The 25,771-nt window shown below is 42.8% G+C and overlaps 1 protein-coding gene across 1 annotated transcript in view; it reads right to left on the reverse strand.

The window, feature by feature from the left end:
• CFAP61 (cilia and flagella associated protein 61) overlaps positions 1–25,771 on the reverse strand; it is a 449,917-nt gene that overhangs the window by 185,245 nt on the left and 238,901 nt on the right. The window contains exons 19-20 of the mRNA XM_040351184.1: positions 13,431–13,532; positions 10,579–10,747 (exon numbers count right to left, since the gene is read on the reverse strand). Coding sequence (XP_040207118.1) covers positions 10,579–10,747; positions 13,431–13,532 — 271 coding nt within the window. The remainder of the gene's footprint in view (positions 1–10,578; positions 10,748–13,430; positions 13,533–25,771) is intronic.

Here is a 25,771-nt window from a genome sequence, read left to right on the forward strand (position 1 = left end):
AATTCACTCTAAAACCCATCTCCATCAATGCCACCAAAAACATCATCGGGACTCTGCGTAACAGCACAGGACCTAATGACATCATTCCCACTAAACTGCTGAAAGAAAGTGCCGATATACTGGCACCAGCTATCACGCAGCTCATAAACCAATCATTTAAGGAGGGCACGGTGCCCTCCTTGCTGAAACAAGGTACAATAAAACCAATTTTAAAAAAACCCACCCTTGACCCCAAAAACCCAAACAACCGGAGGCCCATAACAGGTTTAAATGTTTTCTCCAAGGTAATGGAGAAAGAAGTTGTACAAAAGCTGCAACGGCATTTAGACACCCATAAATTACTCGACACATTTCAATCAGGCTTCCGTCCGGGTCACGGAACAGAAATGGCGCTGCTCAAAATATGGGATGACGCTTTAGAGGCCGCAGACGTAGGAGCATCTTGTCTCCTGATCCTGCTGGACCTAAGTGTGGCTTTCGACACGGTAGACCACGGACTACTACTAGCTAGGCTAACTGAAGTGGCCGGAGTCGCGGAAGGTGATTTACCCTGGTTCTCCTCCTTTTTGGAAAACTGATAACAAACAGTGAAACTGGGATCTTTCACTTCTGGAAAACGTACGGTATCATGCGGAGTCCCTCAGGGATCCCCCTTGTCATCCGTATTGTTCAATATCTATCTTCGCCATCTTTTTGAAATCATCAGTAACCAGAAGCTACTTTACCACTCCTATGCAGACGACACTCAACTGTATTTCCGCATCTGCAACAAAAAGGATCATTCTCTTGGACTAGAGAAATCCCTCTCTCTAATAGATAACTGGATGACATCCAGTTATCTTAAACTCAACGGTTCAAAAACAGAACTTCTCCTGTTTCATGCTAACCGAAAAAGTCACCCCGCGTCAACATGGACTCCCCAGCCCATTCTGGGTAAAACTATCATCCTTAGCACCGAAGTCAAAAGTCTCGGAGTCGTTTTCGACACCTACATGACAATGGATGCACAAATAGGGTCAGTAGTCAGCGGATCGCACCATCTGCTGCGCCTACTACGCAGACTCACCCCCTTTATCCCGAAAGAGGACATGGCAGTCGTGGTGGGAACAATCATCAATTCCAGACTGGACTACGCAAATGCCAAATCACTCGTCTGCAAGTCGTTCAAAATACGGCCGCTCGATTAGTGACCGGCAAAAAACCATGGGAATCAATCTCACCTTCGCTGAGATCCCTTCATTGGTTGCCAGTAAAAGACAGAATCACTTTCAAGGCACTCTGCCTAATGCATAAGTGTATTCAAGGCAACGCCCCCCCCATATTTATGCAAAAAAATAAAAGCCCATAACCCCAATCGCATTCTGCGATCCACCAATCAAAACCTACTCCAGATACCCAAAGCCAGATACAAGTCCAAAGGAGATCGAAGATTTGCAGTCCAGGGACCTCGGCTGTGGAATGCACTACCAACCACCATCCGACTGGAGTCGGACCACTTGGCCTTCAGGAGAAAGATTAAAACCCATCTCTTCTGAGGTCAAGGGGTTCTTTACCCATGAAATAGATAAAGCACCCAGAGGCGATTCAGTTCGCATGTGTTGCGCTTTACAAGTTTCTCACTCACTCAGTGCCCATCAGTGCTGCATTTTAGTACCTCATCAATGCCTATCAGTGCCACCTATCAGTGCCTGTGAGTGCAGTATTTTTTCCGTTTGTTTAGCACAAAATAAAAACTCAGTGGTGATTAAATACCACCAAAAGAAAACTGTGTCTGTTTAAAAAAGAAATGATAAAAAAAACATTGTTTCGGTACAGCATTGCATGACTACGCAATTGTCATTCAAAGTGTGACACAGTGAAAGCTGAAAATTGGCCTGGGCAGAAAGGAGGTGAAAGTACCCTGTATTGAAGTGGTCAAGGAATCCATGCCCGCTTACTTACATCCAGTAGTCGCTATTTCTAAAAAGGCAACTAGACACACTTGTCACATTTTTTAATCCTTTTGGCTGCCAAGATATGTATCACTCAAGCATGGATGAATTGAATTTGTTTAGTGTATATAAATATGCTAACACATTAGGACCTTTAGCACTCCCCTCCCAGACTGACAATGCTGCTGTCTTCTGTGCCTCTGTGTTCATTCATCCAGAGTGGGGGCACTCTAATACAGGTGAAAACAATGGGAAAAAGCCTAGAAAAGAAAACTAGGTCTGCCACCACATCTAATAAATGGTCAGCTGCAATATACAGTATTACATTTAAGGTTTTGTGTTTAATACCGCTTTAACAAAACCTGGGCTACAAGCACTATATCTCTGTAATAGTTTATTTTTATTCCAATTGTCAACATTATCAATCTATCCTTTTTTTCCTTACTTCCCTCTCTCTCGTTCTCTGCCTCTCTCTATTGTTCTCTGTCTCTCTCTCTATCGTTCTCTGCCCCTCTCTCTCTCATTCTCTGCCCCTCTCTCTCATTCCCTGCCTCTCTCTCTCTCCCTCTCTCTCTCATTCCCTGCCTCTCTCTTTCTCTCCCTCTCTCATTCTCTGCCTCTCTCTCTTTCATTCTCTGCCTCTCTCTCTCTTTCGTTCTCTGCCTCGCTCTCTTTCGTCCTCTGCCTCTCTCTCTGCCTCTCTCTCTCATGCTCTCTGCCTCTCTCGCGCTCTCTGCCTCTCTCTTGCGCGCTCTCTCTCATTCTCTGCCTCTCGTTCTCTGCCTCTCTCTCATTCTCTGCCCCTCTCTCGCTCTCTGCCTCTCTCTCTTGTGCTCTCTGCCTCTCTCTCTCTCGCGCTCTCTGTCTCTCTCTCTCGCGTGCTCACTCTCTGATTCTCTGCCTCTCTCTCTCTGCCCTTCTCTCTCTCTCTGCCCCTCTCTCTTGTTCTCTGCCTCTCTCTTGCTCTCGTTCTCTGCCTCTCTCTCGCTCTCTGCCTCTCTCGCTCTCGTTCTCTGCCCCTCTCTCTCTCTCGTTCTCTGCCCCTCTCTCTCTCTCGTTCTCTGCCTCCCTTTCTCTCGTTCTCTGCCTCTCTCTCTTGTTCTCTCTCTCTATTTCTATTTCTTTCTTTCTTACATTCACTTTCTATCCCTTTCTTTCTCTCCCCCCCCCCTTAATTTTTTCTTCCCATCACTTTTTTCCCTCTCTTTCTCCCCCTCTTGGTTTCTCCTTCCTTATCTCCCCCAGCATCTTTTTCATTGTCTATTTTTCTTCTCCAACAGTGGCAATAGTAGAAGCAACATGCTACTTCGAGTCTGGCAGAAATGTAAAAATACACAATATATACAGTCATAATTTTTTTAGAACTATTTAGTTTTTAAGGTACACTTTAAAATATTACTCTTTATATCAACAAGTAAAAGTGAAGAATTAACTGCTTTCACAGACTCATTATCTTTTTTTTAACCGTTAACATTTAATATAACAAAATAAAATTTAACAAAATATCAGCACAAGATTTTCAAGATGCTTTTGGATATTAGAATATTTAAACAATACAATAAATACAATCAAAAAGCTAATGAAGCTCATTAAAATGAACCTAAAATAAACCTAAATTAACTTAGCACATGAAGGAGGCAACAGTTTAGTTATGCAATAGTAACAGACTTGGGTTATCACTAGTGGGTAAAATGAATCATAACCACTTGACCTCCGGAAGATTGACCCCCTGTTCATGACCAGGCCATTTTTTGCGATACACCACTGCGCTACTTTAACTGACAATTGCGCCCAAATAAAATGTATGTAATTTTTTTTCCATAAATAGAGCTTTCTTTTGGTGGTATTTTATCACCTATGTGTTTTTTATTGCTTTTATTGCCCTCTTAAAAGGGTTAACATAGGTACCCTAATGGTACAGGAATTTTACATTTTGCACATTTTCTTTACCTAGCAGTGTTTACATAGGCACAATAGCACTTTAATTTGCACAGCACTGTGATATATATTTTATGTAATTTTTTTATTTATTTTCATAGCTGCATTTAAGATATTCACAATTATGTGCCACTTTGTGTTGGTCTATCACATAAAATCCCAATAAAATACATTTACGTTTTTGGGTGTAACATGACAAAATGTGTAAAATTTCAAGGGGTATAAATACTTTTTCAAGGCATTGTAAAAATACTTTGGTGTGCATGATCTGGGCACAGGTTCACTATAAAAGTCATCTTCACTTTTAGTAAAATCTTTCTTTACAACACACATCCAACCCGGGGATCGAATGCGGCCGTCCTTTTCAGGATAAGCCGTGGCTTTGATCCCGGGAAACGGACGACTTATACCCCCCATCTACACCTCCATCGCATCCCTCACACCGCACCGCCATCTCCCACTTTCCCCCCGCTACCCCCCCCCCCTGCCATCCTCTACCAGCTGGGACCCTCAAAACGCGGCTGCCGCATCCAGGAAAGTCCGCGGCTCCAGCCACTAACACGGAATCAGCTAAAGCAGCCCAAAGGCGAATAGAACTTCCCCTTTAGAGTGCCGTCGTACGTGTTGTACGTCACCGCGCTTTTTTCATCATTTTTAAAAAACGATGGTGTGTGGGCAACGTCATTTTTTTTTCTCTCTTTAAGTGTATTTTGTGCGTGTACTCGAGAGAGGAGCCGGACTGCAGGAGTTGGGAGTAGGCAGGCCTCCCCCAGAGGCAATCTGCCACCTTTCTCCATGCCCCGGGTGGCAATGGTGGGTGTGTGAGGGGGTCCTCCCACACAGCCCACCCTACCTGCTCCGCTTTGAAGCCCAACGGGGCAGAGGGACTCCCTATAAGGGAGTGAGAGGATTTGCCCGCTCAACCAGCCCCGTTAGTCCTTCGCCTCTCTTTTTTAGAGACCGCGTGGTCAAAGTGCGTGCATGTTAACCAAATTTCGAGTGTGTGTAAGTGTGGTGGTTTTTGTGGGAGGGGGGTGGGCGTACTAAGCGCAAGCTTACCTCGCATAGCACACCCACCGGGAGCCGGGCTGAGACCACTAAACTCAATTCACATGTAGCCGAGACCGAACCCCTAGCTGCAGAGGTCGTCGTTTTTAGTGATGTAGTTGGAAAAACTTTGGGGTAGATCCACAAAGAAATTACGCCGGCGTATCTATTTATACGCCGGCGTAATTTCAAAATTCCCGCGTCGTATCTTTGTTTTGAATCCTCAAAACAAGATACGACGGCATCTCGGCTAGATCCGACAGGCGTACGTCTTCGGACGCCGTCGGATCTAAGATGCAATTTTTCGGTGGCCGCTAGGTGGCGTTCCCGTCGTAATCCGCGTCGAGTATGCAAATTAGCTATTTACGGCGATCCACGAACGTACGTCGGCCCGTCGCTTTTTTTTTTGTCGTTTTTGTTCGGCTTTTTCCTGCGTATATTTAAAGCTGCTATACTGAGGCGTACTCAATGTTAAGTATGGCCGTCCTTCCCGCGTAATATTTTGAATTTTTTACGTTGTTTGCGTAAGTCGTTCGCAAATAGGAATTTGCGTAGAATGATGTCACCGTCGTAAGCATTGGCGGGTTCCGGTTTAATTTTGAGCATGCACACTGGTATACCCCCAGGGACGGCGCATGCACAGTTCCAAAAAAACGTTGTTTACGTCGGGTCATGACGTATTAACATAAAACACGCCCCCATTAGAACCATTTGAATTCCACGCCCTTACGCCACAAGAGATACACTACTCCGCCGTAACTTACGGCGCAAATTCGTTGAGGATTCAAACAAAAGCAAAGTAAGTTACAGCGGCGTAGCGTATCTTACATACGCTGCGCCCGGCGCAGCTGTATGTGGATCTACCCCTTTGTTTTTTGGACATGCTGAAAACGCCGTTTTTTTTCATGCCGAAAAATTATCGTGTGTACACGGCATAAGGGAAGCTGTAAAGAACAGCTTCACCTAAAGACAAATAACACTGTTTTCTTGATAGCTTTGGCAGTGCAGTAATTCAGTTTACTTGTCACCAGGATTTATTGAAGTCCACAGAAAAATTAAAAATTTTCGTACACATTACAATCTGCATTTTTTTGCTAAAAAATTACTTTACTACTTAAATGGTGGCTGTTGCTTTTTTTTTTTCATTATATTTTTTTGTTAGTTTCATATTCTCTGGAAAAATTGCAGTAAAATTAGTTTTAATGCACACAAGCAGAATTTAATACCTACTGTTTTGAACAAATATAAAAGATGGAGTTGTGGTGAGTAAATAGACATGAAACATGTAAAGCTTTATGATTGCGCAATCCCGAATAATGACAAACAAAAAAACAAAACAAAAAAAACTGTACCCAAAGTTGTTCATAGACAATGTTTTAAAGTTAAGCATGAATTATTCTTCTCACATGATATTTATGGTGATATCTCACATGTGTGGCATAAATGCTGTTTACATACATATGCGCACCTACATGCCTGTTGTAGAGTTTCTTTAGCATTATTTAACACCTTTTTTCAGTTTAGCTTTTTTTTATTAACCACTTCGTTACCGAGCCTGTTTTTCAGATTCAGTGTTTACGAGACTAAAACAGTTTTTTTTGCTAGAATATTACTTAAAACCCCCAAACATTATATATATTTTTTTTTCTAACACCCTAGAGAATAAAATGGCAGTCATTGCAATACTTTTTGTCACACCGTATTTGCGCAGCGGTCTTACAAGCGCACTTTTTTTGGAAAAAATTCACTTTTTTAAATTAAAAAATAACACAACAATAAATTTGGCCCAATTTTTTTATATATTGTGAAAGATAATGTTACGCCGAGTAAAATGATACCCAACATGTCACGCTTAAAAATTGCGCCCGCTCGTGGCATGGCGTCAAACTTTTACCCTTAAAAATCTTGATAGGCGACGTTTAAAAAATTCTACAGGCTGCATTTTTTGAGTTACAGAGTAGCTCCAGGGCTAGAATTATTGCTCTCGCTCTAACGATCGCGGCGATACCTCACTTGTGTGGTTTGAATACCGTTTTCATATGTCGGCGCTACTCGCGTATACGTTCGCGAGCTCGTCGGGACGGGGCACTTTAAAAAAATATTTTTTTGCTTTTCGCATTTATTTTTAATTATTTTACAATTTTTAACACTGAAATAAAAAAAAATAAAAAAATTATCACTTTTATTCCTATTACAAGGAATGTAAACATCCCTTGTAATAGAAAAAAGCATGACAGGTCCTCTTAAATATGAGATCTGGGGTCAAAAATACCTCAGATCTCATATTTGGGCTTAAATGCAAAAAAAAAAAAAAAAAATTGGAAATGTCATTTTTTCAAATGACAAAAAAAAAAAATGTCTCTTTAAGAGGCTGGGCGGGACTGACGTTTTGACGTCACTTCCGCCCAGCAGAGCTATGGGGGACGGGCGAAGGAGATTTTTCCTTCAGTCTCGTCCCCGCTCAGCTGCCGGATGGTCGCGATCCCCTCCGCCGCTACCGACGGCTCCGGTAAGCGGCGGAGGGCGCGGGACAGCGGTGGGAGGGGGGGGGGCCCTCTCCCGCCACCGATAACGGCGATCTCGCGGTGAATTCGCCGCGGAGACCGCCGTTATCGTGTACAGGACCGTCGGCACTAAAGATGGATACCTCAGTTGTGGCAGCAGCTGCTGCCGTTACTGAGATATCCATCTTTAAAAACAGGACGTCATTTGACTATGGGCCAGTAACGAAGTGGTTAACAACGATCCCCTATGTCAGGGATCCTCAAACTACGGCCCTCCAGCTGTTGTAGAACTACACATCCCATGAGGCATTGTAACACACTGACATTCACAATCATGACTAGGCATGATGGGAATTGTAGTTCCTGAACAACTGGAGGGCTGTAGTTTGAAGACTCATGCCCTATGTGATAGCACTGTTATGCCGCGTACACACCATCACTTTATGTGATGGAAAAAAACTAAATTTTCTGTGAAGTAAAAAACGACGTTTTTGAAACTTCAATTTTCAAAAACGACGTTGCCTACACACCATCTTTTTTTCACAATGCTCTAGCAAAGCGAGGTTACGTTCCACTTTTTTCCATTGAAGCTCGCTTCATAACTAGCTTCTGGGCATGAGCGGGTTTAAAAATGTTGTTTTAAACGTCGTTTTTTGCTACACACGGTCAATTTTTGTGAAAAAAAACTACGTTTTGAAAAACGACACATAAAATTGAAGCATGCTTCAATTTTTTTTTTGTCGTTTTTCACAAGACATAAAACAACGTTTTCTCCCACACACGGTCATTTAAATTGACGTTTTTAAAAATGTCATTTTTTTTCATCACATAAAGTGATGGTGTGTACGCGGCATAAGGTGACTGGCTGTCTTTATGGAGGCATTAGGAGTTTATTAGACCTCGAATATCACCTTTGCCCTCCACTACACCTAATCAAGCAAAGGTCAAACTTGATTAGCTGCTTCCTGGGCCATAGGAGTTGGGGAACTCCAGCTCTGAACCAGGCTCTCTATCCTGATAAAGTTTACTGTAGTTCTGCTCCAAAGATATTATATATGTGGTAATTATGCTATATTACTGATTTTGTCATTGGGAGGGTTTCATCCCCTAGTAGAACAATTCAAGGATAGGAGTATATATAATGGGACTAATGCCCCGTACACACGATCGGTTTTCCTGTTGGAAAACGTCTGATAAGAGCCTTTGCCTTGCAGTGCACCACCATCTGATTTTAGCAGGCAAATTTCCCTACCCCAGTTACTGAACTGTAAAAAGAAATCATCTAAATGCTAGCTTGGCCAAATTGCTAGCACTGGAACTGCTGCCTTTTCAGCTGGTAGACTCTGCCCCCTTTTGTGAATTTGTGGAATGTGCTGTACCTCAGTGGCATCAGACTTTTTCCAACGGAAAAACTGCTGGAAAAAGATAGAGAGCAGGATCTCTTTTTTCCCGTCAGGAAAAAAACTGATCGGAATTTCCGATCGTGTGTACAAATCCCAACGGGCAAAATTCCTACGCATGCTTGGAAACAATTCGACGCATGCTCAGAAGAATTGAACTTCATTTTCTTGGCTCGTTGTAGTCTTTTACGTCCAGTGTTCTTGGCAGTCAAAAGTTCACCGAACTTTTGTGTGGCCGTGTGTATGCAAGGCAGGCTTGAGAGGAATTCCATCGGAAAAACCATCCAACATTTTTACGACGGGAAAACCAAATCGTGTGTACGGGCATAAGAATACCTCTTCAATAGACAGATATACACAACAGTATGTGTTGAAAAGTTTACATGTCTTTATTGCATTGGTTTAAACATTTTTAAACCAATGTAATAAAGGCATGTAATATTTTTAACACATACTGTTTGTGTATATCTGTCTATTGGAGAGGTATTCATAGGGCCAGATTCTCAGAGACTTACGTCGGCGTATCAGTAGATCCACCGTCGTAAGTCCGAATCTGCGCCGTCGTAAATTTAAGCGTATTCTGTAAACCAGATATGCTTAAATTAGGCTAAGATACGAGCGGCGTAAGTCTCCTACGCCGTCGTATCTTAGGGTGCATATTTACGCTGGCCGCTAGGTGGCGCTTCCGTTGAGTTTGGCGTAGAATATGCAAATGACTAGATACGCTGATTCACGAACGTATGTGCGCCCGTCGCAATTAGTTACGCCGTTTACGTTAGAGATACGCCGCCGTAACTTAGGAGGCAAGTGCTTTGTGAATACAGCACTTGCCTCTCTAAGTTGCGGCGGCGTAGCGTAAATACGGTACGCTACACCCGCGCAACGTAGATCGGCCGTACCTGAATCTAGGCCATAGTCCCATTATATAGACTTCTATCTTTGAATTACTGTAGTCCTGGGCTCACTGGAGGAATGGGAGAGCTCAGAGAACACAGCGGGCAGTTACTGTGAGCTTATTTTAACTTATGCCCCGTACACAGGGTCGGAATTTGTGAGATTTTGGTCAGAAATTCCGATCGTGTGTAAGCTCCATCGGACTGTTCCTGTCGGAATTTCCGCCAACAAAAATTTAAGAGCTGGTTCTCAAAATTTCCGACGGAAAAAAATTCCAATCGGAAATTCCGATCGTCTGTAACAATCCGACGTGCAAAATTCCAAAGCATGCTCGGAAACAATTTGACGCATGCTCAGAAGCATTGAACTTCGTTTTCTTGGCTCTTCGTAGTGTTGTACGTCACTGCTTTCTTGATGGTCGAAAGTTCATGTGACCGTGTGTATGCAAGCCAAACTTGAGCGGAATTCCATCGGAAAAACTATCCAAGGTTTTTCCGATGGAAAATCCGATCGTGTGTACGTGGCATTAGACATTTTTATACATTCTATAGAAGACAAGTGGTTAAATAAAGAATGCATATTTATTTATTAGTATAATATAAAATATGATACCCTGTATTGAACTCTTTAATTTTACAATGCTTTCACTGTCTGTATATCCCTATTCAAATAGGACTTGTATTCTTTTGTGGGCTTGCTTCAAAATATGGTTATGGAGCAGAGACTGCCAAACAGCAAAGTTCAAATTCAAGCTCAGGATTAAAAAAGAAAGGTTTTTACTGGCTATAATACCATTTTCGCTAAGCCAAATTTTAAAACACAGTTAAAATACATACAATCCCACAATGGAAAGCTGTGTCTTACCTGGTATTGTTGGCCAGTACAAAGAATGAGATGGTCATAAGGCACTTTTCTGTCATTGGAAACAATCACAAACTTGGCAGCTCTGTCTATGCCAGTCATTTTACCAACCACAACATTAACCCAGGATCGAAGTGACATCAGTGCGTAATCTTTATCATTATAACAGTGGCTGGGAAGAGAGAAAAGCCGTAAATGACATTTTAGCAGCTGACAGCAGGCATTAATTAGACATCTGCCGGTATAGTAGAGGGTCTCTAGTGGTTTAAGCCTGTTGTCTTCACTGAGCGTTCCAAAAGCCTATAGCAAGGGCTTGTTCATAATTCTGCTCAGTGTGGAATAACTGACAGCCGTGAAATAAAACAGTCAATACCTCAAAAAAGGCCACATGCAGCAATTGTTTCTATTCCTACTGATTTCTGATGGGTTTCATAGAAACAGAAATCTTTTAGTTGTAACACTGATTATACACAAATGACAACAAGTTACAGCATTTGCACAAACTTTGTTCTGCTAAGAAGTTAATTTGGCCTAATCTGAATGGGTCCTCATAAACCATTTTAGGGCTAGCATACATGGGATTTTAAAATCAGTTAAGGTCATAGTGTGTACTTTCACCTGTAGCCAGTGGCGGTGCGTCCCTCTCTCCTGCACCCATCAATCAACAATATATAGATTCATGCATTGCATGAATTTATGTATTGTTGCCGCTGCCGCCCACTATTCATACTTTTTCAAGGCACTGTAGCTGCACATGATTGGATAACTGATGGGAATCTTAATTCTTTTTTGTATGAACATTCTCCATCCGTTTATTAATTTCACTTGTATATGTCCATTAAAGTATGCTATCGGCACATAAGTATCTGGTATTTTACGCATTAAATTTGGGACTGTCGAAAGAGTGATCACTTTGACACAGCCGACCAACTTGAACATGTATTGCAATGTATGTGATACAAGAATCCCCCCGCATTTTACACAAAATCACACTTGGCTGTGTATGTGTATATTATATATATATATATATATATATATATATATATATATATATACACACACACAATGTGAGGGGAAACAAGCATTTGATCCCCTGCTGATTTTGTACGTTTGCCCACTGACAAAGAAATGATCAGCTTATAATTTTAATGGTAGGTTTATTTTAACAGTGAGACACAGAATAACAACAAAAATATCCAGAAAAATGCATTTCAAACAAGTTATTTGCATTTTAATAAGTGAAACAAGTATTTGACCCCTTTGCAAAACATGACTTAGTACTGTACTTGGTGGCAAAACCCTTGTTAACAAAAACAGAGGTCAGACGTTTCTTGTAGTTGGCCACGAGGTTTGCACACATCTCAGGAGAGATTTTGTCCCACTCCTCTTTTGGCCCAGTCCATCATCCCTTTGATGCAGTAAAGTTGTCCTATCCCCTTAGCAGAAAAAAAAACCCAAAGCATAATGTTTCCACCTCCACCCATGTTTGACGTTGGGGATGGTGTTCTTGGGGTCATAGGCAGCATTTCTCCTCCTCCAAACATGGGGAGTTGAGTTGATGCCAAAGAGCTTGATTTTGATCTCATTAGATCACAACACTTTTGGGGACTATGTTCCCAGCTGCCTTGAGATCATTGACAAGATTCTCCCTTGTGGTTCTGGGCTGATTCCTTACCCATAGGTGTGCGCAGCCTATTGCATTAGGGTGTGCACCCCAAAGCTCCAACACATATGCATTTGACATATTTACCGGCCTCTTCCCCACTCTCCATCCTGAAACAATGAAGGGGGAGTAAGGGAGCACATGGGGGGCCCGGGCAACAGAAGGAAGAGTAACAGGGAAAGGAGGGGTGGCATATATTATTACCATCCCCTATATTTTCCTCCTGTGGCGCTGAATGTTGACAAAGGAAGAGGAGGAGAAGCCTACTTTCAGCTGCCGCAGGAGGAAAATACAGGAAATCCCACCCCGCCACCTCTCCTGTCCAGGTTCTGAGGGTCAGCAAGGAATGATTGCGGTTTACCTGTCACTTACCCACCATTGACAGGTTGCCAACCTCAGGATTTGGGTGTGCCCAGGCACACCTGGCACACCCCTTGCGCACGCCTATGTCCTTACCGTTCTCATGCTCATTGAAATTCCACAAGGTGAGACCTTGCATGGAACCCCAGACCGAGGGAGATTGACAGATATTTTGTGTTTCTTCCATTTGCGAATAATCACACAAACTGTTGTCATCCTCTCATCAAGCTGCTTGGCGATGGTCTTATAGCCCATTCCAGCCTTGTGTAGGTCTAAAACTTGTCCCTAACATCCTTGGACAGCTCTTTGGTCTTGGCCATGGTGGAGAGATTGGAACCCGATTGATTGCTTCTGTAGACAGGTGCCTTTTATACAGGAAACAAGCTGAGATTAGGAGGACTCTCTTTAAGAGAGTCCTCCTAATCTCAGCTCGCTACCTGTATAGAAGACACCTTGGAGCCAGAAATCTTGCTGATTGATAGGGGATCAAATACAAATTTATAACTTTTTTGAGATGCGGTTTTCTGGATACTTTTGTTGTTATTCTGTCGCTCACTGTTACAATACACTTACCATTAAAATTATAGACTGATCATTTGTCAGTCAGCAAATGTACAAAATCAGCAGGAGATCAAATACCTTTTTCCCTCACTGTACAATGTGTATGTATATATATATATATATATATATATATATATATATATATATATATATATATATATATATATATATATATATATATATATAAAATATGTAAGCTATTTGGGTTTGAGCACAGACACTCTCCATTTGTAATGAGTCCCTGGTCTACTTACAGTCATTTTATACCTACCTGCTGGATAAAAATGCTGTGTTCATACAAGTGGCAGAGGGGTTGTTTCCAGGAAGGCCATGGGTTGAAACCAGAGTGATATTGTTGAACTTGAGATGTGGGCTAAAAAAAAAAAAAAAAGATGCAATTAACTAACCAATACCATTAGAAAAAGTAAACCTGCAACAAACCTAAGCAATTCAAACTGAGTATATGATGAAAAAATATATATAGGCGGCTAAAGTTATATTCTTATGCTGCGTACACACGATCAGAAATTCCGACCAGAAAACCGTGGATTTTTTCCCGACGGAATTTTGGCTCAAACTTGTGTTGCATACACACGGTCACATAAATGTTGTCGGAAATTCCGACCGTGAAGAACGCAGTGACGTACAACACTACGACGAGCCGAAATAAAATTAAGTTCAATGATTCCGAGCATGCGTAGGATTGGTTTCCGAGCATGCGTAGGATTTTTGCACGTCGGAATTGCATACAGACGATCAGAATTTCTGACAAGAACTTTTCCCGTTGGAAAATTTGAGAACCAGCTCTCAAATTTTTGCTTTCGGATATTCCGACAGAAAAAGTCCGATGGGGCCTACACATGGTCGTAATTTCCGACCAAACGCTCACATCGAACTTTTCTTGTCGGAAATTCCGATCGTGTGTACGTGGCATGATTCTATATACTTGACGTTTAGTGAGGCTCAGAGAAAGGACTAGGACAAGTTTTTATTTTACATGAAAAGTCAATATTTGCATATAATTACAGTAAGAGCCGGTTCACACAGGGGCAACACGACTTCCAGCAAGACTTTGGGAGGCAACTTGGACACGACTTCAAGTTGCCTCCAGGACAGTACAGGACAACTTCAAGTCGCCTCCAGGACAGGAGGCTTTCCAGTGGCCAATCAAACAACAATCAGCTCTGTGGGAGGGGGGGGGGGAGGGAGGGGTTTTATATATATATATATATACACATACACCCTAAACCTGAATATTTAAAGTTGGTGCTGCTATAGAGATCTGTGTATATAAATAGAACCACAGAGAATAGCGCACACATACAAAAATAAAAAAGAATTAACTTTTAAATCTTACAAGGCTGCTTAAAAGCATCTAACCTTAAAGAGGTTGTAAAGCTTTGTGTTTTTTCACCTTAATGCATCCTATATATTAAGGTGAAAAAACACCTTGCACTCTCGGCCCCTCCCCAGCTCCCCCTCCCGTTTTACTTACCTGAGCCACGAAACTCCATGGGCGTGATCCTGCAATGGTTTCCCCCAGCTTGAGGCGGCTTGTCATTTCTAGATTGATAGCAGCACAGCCCGCTGCTGTCAATCAAATCAATAATGAGGTGCACCGGGGGGTGGGGGCGAGTGATGCAGTTGGCGACTGTATCACGGGAGCCCGCCCGCAAGCTAACCCCCTTGGGAGAGCGCTTCCCAGGGGGATGGCTGTTGCGGGGAGGAGCCGAAACAGCCGCCGAGGGACCCCAGAAGATGAGGATCGGGGGCCACTCTGTGCAAAATTAACTGCACAGTGGAGGCAAGTATGATACGGTTGTTATTTAAAAAAAAAAAACTTTACAACCCCTATAACCCCCCTGGCGGTATCCCCGAGCGTGACTCGGGGTGAGTTTTTTTTGCTATAATCGGTAACCCCGAGTCACGCTCGGGGTAGCTGTGCAGAGCCTGCAGCGTGCGCTGGCTTACCTTCTCCTGGATCCAGCGATGTCACCGCGCTGTGTGAGCGAGCGGGACCTCGCTCGATTCACACAGCGTCCTCCTGTGCCGCCGATCTCCGTTCCCTGCGACGTTACGACGCACGGGAGCGGAGATCGGCACCAAATTCAAAAAAGTAAACAAACACTATACATACAGTATACTGTAATCTTATAGATTACAGTACTGTATGTAAAAAAAACACACCCCCCTTGTCCCTAGTGGTCTGTCCTGTGTCCTACATGTACTTTTATATAATAAAAACCTTTTTTTCTGCCTGCAAACTGTAGATTGTCCATAGCAACCAAAAGTGTCCCTTTATGTCAAAAATGGTTTTAGATCAGCTAGAAAACAGCGATAATAAATTATAATCACTTGCAGAATTGTGCGATAGCGATTTGTGGGGAAATTCGTCATAAAAAAAAAAAAATTATGACAGCGACAATTTTGCAACTGAGAAAATTTCAGTGATTTTGATTTGATTACATTATTGAATAATTTTTATTAGAATTATATTATTATTTGTTATAATTATTTATAATTATTTATTATATTATAATTTATAATTTTGTTTTTAAAAAAAATGTCATACCCGGGATGCCTATTAGATTCTTGTTTGGTCAGATTTAAGTGAGTTATTCCTAAAAATTACAGTCCTACAGTATTAAATGCCAAATTTCCTTGCAAATAATTGTACCGCTTTTGGTACGTAATTCCAGACAGAATCATGCCGCCAGGGAGGTTAAGGAGTAAATGTGTGGATTTAGTCACATCACATGGCCATACCATGCTTAAGCTCACCACTGCGCCAAAGTACCCCATTTTCAGTTGCTCCTACACTATTCATAAAAAAAGAAAGGTAAATCCCACTTCTTTTAACCATGGGAGATGTGTGCTAGCTGCAGACTACACTGCTTAAACTGCACTATTAAGGGACTCTTCCTAGAGCAACTAACTAGTGGACACTGATAATGAAGTACTAGTGTGGGAGGGTGCTCCACCCCAGGGAGTCTGGTCAGGACAAACAAACAAAGGGTTGGGGAGGAACACCCTAAACCTGAATATCTAAAATTGGTGCTTCTATAGAGACCTACTGTATTTATCTGCGTATAACACGTACAGGCGTATAACACGCACCCTAACTTTAATGCCGCGTACACACGATGATTTTTCGGCATGAAAAAAAATGACGTGGGCTTCACATCGTTTTTCGGCTTCTGAAGGACGACAAAAAAAAAATTCGAACATGCTGCATTTTTTAACGTCGTTTTAAAAAATTTCGTTTTTCGGGGTTGTAAAAAATGATCGTGTGTGGGCTAAAACGACGTTTTAAACCCACGCATGCTCAGAAGCAAGTTATAAGATGGGAGCGCTCGTTCTGGTAAAACTACCGGTCATAATGGAGTAAGCACATTCATCACGCTGTAACAGACGGAAAAGCGCGAATCGTCTTTTACTAACAAGTAACCAGCTAAAAGCAGCCCAAAGGCGAATGGAACTTCCCCTTTAGAGTGCCTTTGTACATGTTGTACGTCACCACGCTTTGTTCATCATTTTTTTAAAACAATGGTGTGTGGGCAACGTCGTTTTTAATGATGAAGTTGGAAAAACGTTGTTTCTTGGACATGCTGGAAAACAAAGTTTTTTTTTCATGACGAAAAATAATCGTGTGTACGCCGCATAAGAGGCAAGTTTCAGGAAAAAAAAAATCCACAGCCCCCTGCGTATAACACGCAGGCACAGTTTACCCTCTATTTTCAGGGTAAAAAAGTGAGTGTTACAGTATATGCCAATAAATACAGTGGGACAGATTTTCAGTGGAGATACGACGGCGTATCTCCAGATACGCCATCGTATCTCTGCGTTGCGCCATCGTATCTATGCGCCTGATCCTTAGAATCAGTTACGCATAGATATCTGTTAGATCCGACAGGTGTAAGTCTCTTACGCCGTTGGATCGTAACTGCATATTTACGCTGGCCGCTAGGTGGCGCTTCCGTCGAATTCCGCGTAGAGTATGCAAATTAGCTATATACGCGAATTCCCGAACGTACGCCCGGCTGATGCAGTAAAGTTACGCCGTTTACGTTAGGCTTTTCCTGGCGTAGTTACCCCTGCTGTATGGTGGCGTAAGTGCGGCGTAACAATGTTAAGTATGGCCGTCGTTCCCGCGTCAAAATTTTAAAAAGTTACGTCGTTTGCGTAAGTCGTCCGTGAATGGGGCTGGACATCATTTACGTTCACGTCGAAACCAATGACGTCCTTGCGGCGTACTTTGGAGCAATGCACACTGGGAAATTCCACGGATGGCGCATGCGCCGTTCGGGAAAAACGTCAATCATGTCGGGTCACAGTACATTTACATAAAACATGCCCCCCTGATCCAAATTTGAATTAGGCGGGCTTACGCCGGCCGATTTATGCTACGCCACCGCAGTTTACGGAGCAAGTGCTTTGAGAGTACAGCACTTGCCCGTCTAAGTTGCGGAGGCGTAACGTAAATCGGATACGTTACGCCGCCGCAAAGATACGCGGTTCTATGTGAATCTAGCCCAGTATATATAAATAGAACCACAGAGAAAAAAAAAATACTAAGACATGGATGAGCAAGTTTGGAGTGGAGGAACTTGACTGGTCTGCCCAAAGTCCTGACCAACCTGATAGAACACCTTTGGGATGAAATAGAGTGGAGACTGCGAGCCAGACCTTCTTGTCCAACATCAGAGCCTGACCTCACAAATGCGCTTCTGGAAGAATGGTCAAACATTCCCATAGACGCACTCCTAAACCTTGTGGACAGTCTTCTGAGAAGAGTTGAAGCTGTTATAGCTGCAAAGGGTGGGCCAACTCAATAGTGAACCCTACAGACATGTAGCTAGATTCAGGATGGAGAGCGCATACTTGGGGCGGCGTAGCTTATGGCATTTAGGCTACGCCACCGTAAGTTCGCGAGGCAAGTACATGATTCACAATGTACTTGCCTGCTAAGTTACGGCGGCGTAGCCTAAAGCGGGCGAGCGCCTAATTCAAAATAGGCTGAGGGGGGCGTGTTTTATGTTAATTAGGCTTGACCCGACGTGATTGACGTTTTTTTGGAACTGCGCATGCGCCGTGCGCCTATATTTCCCAGTGTGCATTGCGGCTAAGTCCGCAGCACGGGCCTATTGATTTAGACGTGGACGTAAACGACGTAAATCCCTATTCACTGACGACTTGCGCAAACTACGTAAAATTTTCGAATTTCAACACGGGAACGGCGGCCATACTTAACATTACTATTCCATCTATTTGATGGAATAACTTTAGGCCGCTAATGCGTTACGTAAACGGCGTATCTGTACTGCGTCGGCCGGGCGTACGTTCGTGAATAGGCGTATCTACTGATTTACATATTCTACGCCGACCGCAATGGAAGCGCCACCTAGCGGTCAGCTTAAAAATTACACTTTAGGATACGAGGGTGTAAGACACTTACGCCACTCGTATCTGAGCCTAATTTAAGCGTATCTGGTTACCAGAATACGCTTAAATTGGCGCGGGCGCACATTCAGACATACGCCAGCCTAAGTCTCTCTGAATCTGGCTATAAGACTGGGATGCCATTGAAGTTCATGTGCGTGTAAAGGTCCCAATACTTTTGACAATATAGTATATTTTGCATATACAGTATGCTGCATTATAGGTACCCTGACCTGTAAATCCAGTCTAAGGATTTCATTTTTGAAGTACTGTATGTAATGTAGAATTTACTTTCTTTGTTTTGTAATGGTCCCCACTGGCTAGTGATTTTATTGCCGCATGCCAGAAAAAAAAAAGCATATTATCTTAACTGAGTGTAATGTAAGTCAATCTATAATGCAGAAAACAGCAAAGCCTGATTTAGCCAATTTAATTAATTAGCTAACAGTTGATAGTCATATAAGAGAATGGAGTTAAGCGCATGTGATGGCTCCTGTAGTTATAACCGCTCTCATATTTCTTGTTTACGTGTCGCTTTTAGAGGAAGGGTTCAAGGCAGGAGAACAATGCTGCTAAAACATTTACTGAGAGCACCTGCATTTTATCAGCAGTGCCTAATTCCAGCAGGGATTTTATCTTGCTGCGGATACAAAAAAGACAGAGAGCTGCTCAAAAGATTCTCTTACCGCAGGAAGGTATTAGGGTATCCAGGGAAATAAGTGAAAACGTTATTGAATTTCATTGCTTGGTGCTACTGAAGGGGATGTACATGGTATGAGAGCTAAATGCCAGTGTCCTTGAAATACAAAAGGTCACAGACGCGGAACGCTTTTGAATCAAATGAAACTGAACATACCTTCTCCAGGATTGATTGTCATATGAAGGTTTCTTATTGTTTAATGTATCACATCTTTCAATATGATGTTATAATAACTTACAGTACATCTTAATGCAGTGAGCAGAGTGTAACTGGAGATGATTTCTTACCATTTGTTTCCCTTAACATTCTACACTGCGTTTAAAGTGTTACTAAACCCACAACAGTAAAATCAGTCTGTATATGCGGTAAAGCATGCTTGTTATACTGTGGAACCTAAGGAGTTAATCTTCTGTACTGTGTAAAATGGCTGTTTGATCCTGTCTTCTCTGATCCTCCCATTCTTCTACTTTTCCCAATCCATCTCCTGATAGTATAGAGCCTTTAAAGCACACTGCACATGCTCAGTTTGGTGTGTATTGCTAGAGAGTTATTTTTTTCTTGGGAGGGTGCATGTGATCAGCACAGGGCCAATCAGCACTACCCAGATAGAGGGTCAAGGGTCCTGCAGCTTCATAGCACAGTCAGAGGAGAATGAAAACTCCTTTTGAACATTGGCACAGGCAGCAAAACAAATGTTACAGGGGTGTCAAGCCTTCTCTATGCTATCCCAAAAACCTAAAAAATATTTTTTTGGGCTGGAGCTACACTTAGGGCTCTTTCACACGTCCGCTCAGTTTTTTAGATCATTTTTTTTTTCATCAGTTGATCCGTTTTTTCATCCGTTTTTCGTCCGTTTTCCGTCCGTTTACATCCGTTTCCGATCCGTTTTTCGTCCGTTAACGTCCGTGTTTCGTCCGGTTTTCCATCCGTTTTTTTTTTTTGGGGGCTTTTTACATATTTTGATGAAAAACGGATGTTAGCGGATTAGATAGTAAACGGATCGTCCGCTAACGTCCATTTTTCGTCCGTTCCGTTTTTTTGAAGGAAGAAAAATAGGGTTTTCTTCCGTTCAAAAAAACGGAGCTTAACGGAGACGGATGTTAACGGACGTTAGCGGATGCTCATCCACTAACGGACGCTAACCCATAGGAAAGCACTGCGGACGTCCAAAAAACGGACGAACGGAACGGACGTGTGAAAGAGCCCTTAAAAAATGTACCTGTTCCGACTTGCATACAAATTAAACTTAAAGGGACACTAAAGGCAAGATTTTTTTTGTTAAAAAATAACAAACATGTTATACTTACCTCCGCTGTGCAGTTTGTTTTGCACAGAGTGGCCCCGATCCGTGTCTTCTGGGGTCCCTCGGCGGCTGTCTCTGGTCCTCCTCGCAAAAGCTTTCCACGTTCATGCGAGCTCCCTCGCAGGGTGGAAGGCTTTTGCGAGCGTGCTCCTGTGTTACAGCGGCGGCCATAGCCGCCGACTGTATCACTCGGTCCCGCCCCCGGCGTGCCGCGTCATCCGCTGTGATTGACAGCAGCGCCAGCCAATGGCTGCGCTGCTATCAATCCGCCCAGCCTAGCCAATCAACGGCCAGGCTGGGAAACAAATAGGTCGACGAGAACGCGCACGGGACTTTCGAGTGGAGAGGTAAGTAAAACGGGGGCTCGGATAGGATGCATTAAGGTAAAAAAACTTTTACCTTCACAACCCCTTTAAGAACAAACCTACAGACCTTATCTTGTTTGTAACACGAGGACCGCATTTATCTTATAGCGAGCAATCAGATTAGTGTTTAATAGCTATACACCTTAGATCAGCCTTTCACAACCAGACTTCAGTGGAACCCTACTTTTTTTCCCAGCGGTTGCTTAGAGGTTCCTTGAGCAGTGGTGGATAGATACCCTCCCTGATTGTGCTTGAGTAGTTTGGCAAAGCTAGGCATGGGACCACTGATTTCATTGTACCAACCACAGATGTAAAAGGTAATTCTTTTCACTGACCCCCAACGTGAGGTGGTCTTTCTCCCACTGACAATCAATGTAAGATAGTCCATCTTCCACTAACCACCAATGCAAGTGGAACATTTTCCTACTGTTTACCAATGTAAGGAGGCATTATACTGACCTCCAATGTAGGGTGACTCTTTTCCACTGGGCATCAATGTAAGGAAGGCGTGCTACACTGATCACCAATATAGGGGAGGCCTTCTCAACGGAATACCAAAATAAATGGACTATACACCGACCAACAAATGTAAGTGGGCCCTTCTCCTATGGATTAAAAATGTAAAGGAAGCCTACCAATATAAGGGGGCTCTTTTTCACATGCAATGTAAGGGGACATTTCTGTCATGTGTAGGGGTCTGTACCCAGGGCCAGGAGAAGGCAGGGATTGGGAGGGCAGCTGCCCCTGGGGCATTCTTTTCAAGTTGGTGGAGGGGCGCTGCGTGGCTGCGAGTTGGCAGCTTTTGCTGCTCTGCGTCATTGAGCTCACATCGGACTCATTACTGCCACCTCTGGCAACTTCCTGAATGTAGAGCCGTCGTGTGTGCTGACTGTATTCTGTAATGTGCTTGGCTGCAGTTTCTCTCTGTCTCAGTGACATGTGGAAAACAAGAGCTGGAAAGGATGGCTAGGGAAGACTTAGATGCTTGCAGTAGACAAGGTAGAATGGGGACGTATTAGTGTTGGCACAAAGATGGTTATTGTGAGCAAATTCTGCCCAAGGTATGAGTGTAATTTTGATATGATCAAAGAGATATCAGCCACTTTAAGAGTGAGTAGTTCTTTTGCCCCGTACACATGATCGGTTTTCCCGTCGGAAAAAAGTCGGATGGTTTTGCCGACGGAATTCATCTCAAGCCTGCCTTGCATACACACGGTCACACAAAAGTTCAGTGAACTTTTGACTGCCAAGAACGCAGTGACGTAAAAGACTACGACGAGCCAAGAAAATGAAGTTCAATGCTTCTGTGCATGCGTTCAATTGTTTCCGAGCATGCCTAGGAATTTTGCGTGTTGGGATTTGTACACACGATCGGAAATTCCGATAAATTTTTTTCCCGACAGGAAAAAAACAATCCTGCTCTCTATCTTTTTCCATTGGAAAAAGTCTGAAGGAGCATACACACGGTCGGGATTCCCAACCAAAAGCTCTCATCAGACTTTTTCCAACCGGAAAACCGAATGTGGGTATGGGGCAGATAGACTAATTTTTCTTTGCTGGAGACAATTTTTCAGAACAGAAGGCTTAGGGGCTTCTAGCACCACAGAGGGTCTGGAATACATTGGCTCAAATTCCAATTACACATCAACCTCAATGCAAAAGGTTTTAGTGATGTCCGGGCGCATTAGAGCAGGACTTTACTAAAAAAAGGCTCCCCTCAAGGCATGGAAGGCTTCAACATCAGAAGGCTCCTACTTGAAGTTGGCATCTTTCTGGGTGAGAGTGGTAATGTGAGAACAAGAATTAAGTACCTGTTGATGAACTGCCAATAGTAGTTAGTGAATTAAAAAAGTGTAGCTGTGTAGCTTTGGGACCGCTGGTCAGGGGCCAGTTGGAGATTGCTGCAACTTCCTCATGGTCCATGGAAAGACCACCCTTAAGTCTAATACACACTAGTATAATTTTGTTTCCGTTCAACCCAGCAAGGCTGAACGAAAAAACAAAATTGACAGCCCAGGAAGAGCCGTTGTACTAACTATGCAATGTTGGTACATCGATGTCCCCTTCTGTGCTATTGTGTTTTAACAGGGGCACTACCCCCCATTAGAACACTCTGGTGCCTGAGAGCGCTGATCAGAGCTGATCGGCAGACCTTTTTCGGTTCCAATGAACAGCCGGCTTCTGTAGGACTGACACACGGGCCAAATGTCATCCGATTTCTATTGAACCAAACAATGCCATGCAACATTCAGCCCGTGTGTATTAGGCTTTAGAGACTGTATAGTCTGGGAAAGACACCTGTGGAAGTTCAAAAAGGCATGTTTCAGCCTTAGTATAAAGTCCATTTTCAAAGAGGTATTGCAAGACTTAATGGACATGAGATCTGTGTGTGGGGGCTGGTCCAAGGAGAAAATTACTATATTGTCCATTATTATTTTTGCACACTCAAATAGGAGATGTCAGAAGATTTTATTGATAAAGTGCTGGAAGACAGCCGTGGCGTCACTTGAAACTAATTAGGCTTTATGCAGTTCATAGATCTATATTAGTGAAGACTCCATGAATGCAGTTGAAGAGCTCTGTAATAATGGGCAGCAAGTAGCAGTTTCTTGATGTTGTTGATGGTAATTAGTCCAATGTAATCAAAATAAGAGTGAAAAGAACCATATTTTATTTTCTACGAAAAAGAACACCGTCCCAGCTGGAGATGTAGTTTCAACATGGCCTTAGTCTTTGGGAGACTGAGAGGATATACCCATCCTCTATGGGCAGTAGAGATCAGACTTAGGTTGATGATGCAATCATAGGTACATTGTGGTGGTAACTGATCCATGTGGTGGGTTGGAATGGTATAGGTGACCTCTGAAATTGCCAAAGGAGAGGCCTTTCTGATGAGGGATGCTGAAAAACAGTTGCCAGCTACAGCAGCAGTACAGGAATTGTGGGACGTTGAGAAGAAGGGGTGAGTAGAAGGGTTCAGCAGGCCCTTATCCAGACATACTGGATGTTGGAGGTCCAGGCTGCTGTGGACACTGTTTAAAGACGAAGTCTCACTGAATTTTTTAAAGTCTTTTTAACCCTTCAGGAGGACCAATAACCCCAATAAAATACATCCTACCATTGCTAAGCAGTGTGGTCATACAGTTTGCCTCCAGCTAGCCAACAAAAGCTGCAAGCAAGGAGGTGGATTTCTGAAAAACAGCACTAGTCCCTGGCAGCAGAGGCTGCTCTGGAGACCAGTGCTGTCATTCACACAAGATTACACAGCCTGTGACACGTTGTGAGCTATCTATGGCTGTTTATAAACGTACACAACCCAACAATTCTCAGTGATCTTCCAATTTTATGAATGAATGAATGATCAGTGCTGCAGGGCTATGTCATACACAGTACTGCCCCAACAACACCTATTGCTTATTGATAAACATGAAGGATAATTCAGTGCTGTGGAAATGTTTGATCTCTCTACTAGGACTGTATTTATTTTAGGGCTGTTACTGATCAAAATGTTTCTGTTCGATTAATCGTTTTGTTTTTTTAATCGATTAATCGACTAACTTTGATTAATTATAACGCACATACAGATCCAACTACTTTTAGCTGATCTCCTTGCAGGCTGATTCCCAGTGCAGCTACCAACAAATGAAAAAATGGATACAAAAAACACACAAAGGCAGCGCTCGATGGGAATAGTATTAAAACTTTTATAGTCTTCAAGTAGGTAACCAAATATTGCACTGGAGATAAAATCGATTGAAGCTACATAAACTGCAAAAATGGTGCGAGTAATACCAAACGGTACCAAAAGCAGTCAAAAACATGTAGCGAAGTATGATACTGGTATAAAAATGTGTACAACGATACCACTGCTGAATCCAGATGAGGATAAGTTAACATCAGTCCGTCGGCATGTAGATGTCCCATGAAGGGAAACTATCACAACTCCCAGTGGATGGTTGTAGAATCCCAGGTTGGTAGAAGGAAGTGATAGAGGGAAGTGTAACAGCCCTTGCATGTGGCAGATAGTAAGGTCCCGCCGGCATGCAGATATGAAGGCACAGCAAAGGAGCCCTTGAGATGGACACGGCAAGCCCTGCCGGTGTCCGTGACGTTACTGGATCTCCGACGGAACTCCCTGAAGGCCCAGAAGCCGGCGGAGAGGTGAGTACCAATCAAAAGAATTTTAATCGATCAAAAAGATTTTGATCGATCAAAAGAATTAAAGATTAATCGATTAATTAAAAGTTAATTTGCACAGCCCTAATTTATTTAAAAGCAGTCATCTATAGTTCACACAATCCTGCAGTACTGAGTTATCTTTCACTATTATGAATGAACAATCGGCACTGTCCATTTATTCACAATAGCAAAAGATCATTGAGTGATGTGGGGCTGTGTGATCTATCTGTGACTGCTTGTAAATATCCATGGCACCCGCAGATAGATCATAGAATGATCTATACTCCTAATGGTAACAGCATATTCAGCTTAGAGAATGGGTTGGGACTCAGTGCTAGCTGCACCTCCCCTCACCTGGACACACATGAATTGGGCTTCAGACTAGGGTGGAGCTACAGTTAGCATTAACATGCAGTAAATAAAAACAGGATTTTCCTCTGTCGATCAGAACAAGACCATGTGCTATATACACTTGATCCCCTGGGGTCTAAATAAAACTTTTTACCAAATGAATTAATAATTATGTAGTTATTAGTAGTTTTTTAGAACCTACAGTAGCATCACTATGTCTTGGAAAATACATTTTTGTCCATGGGCTAAAATAAAACAAAAAGAAAATCTCAGGT

Source organism: Rana temporaria, chromosome 4 (genome assembly GCF_905171775.1).
Source record: "Rana temporaria chromosome 4, aRanTem1.1, whole genome shotgun sequence".
NCBI classification, from domain to species: domain Eukaryota; kingdom Metazoa; phylum Chordata; class Amphibia; order Anura; family Ranidae; genus Rana; species Rana temporaria.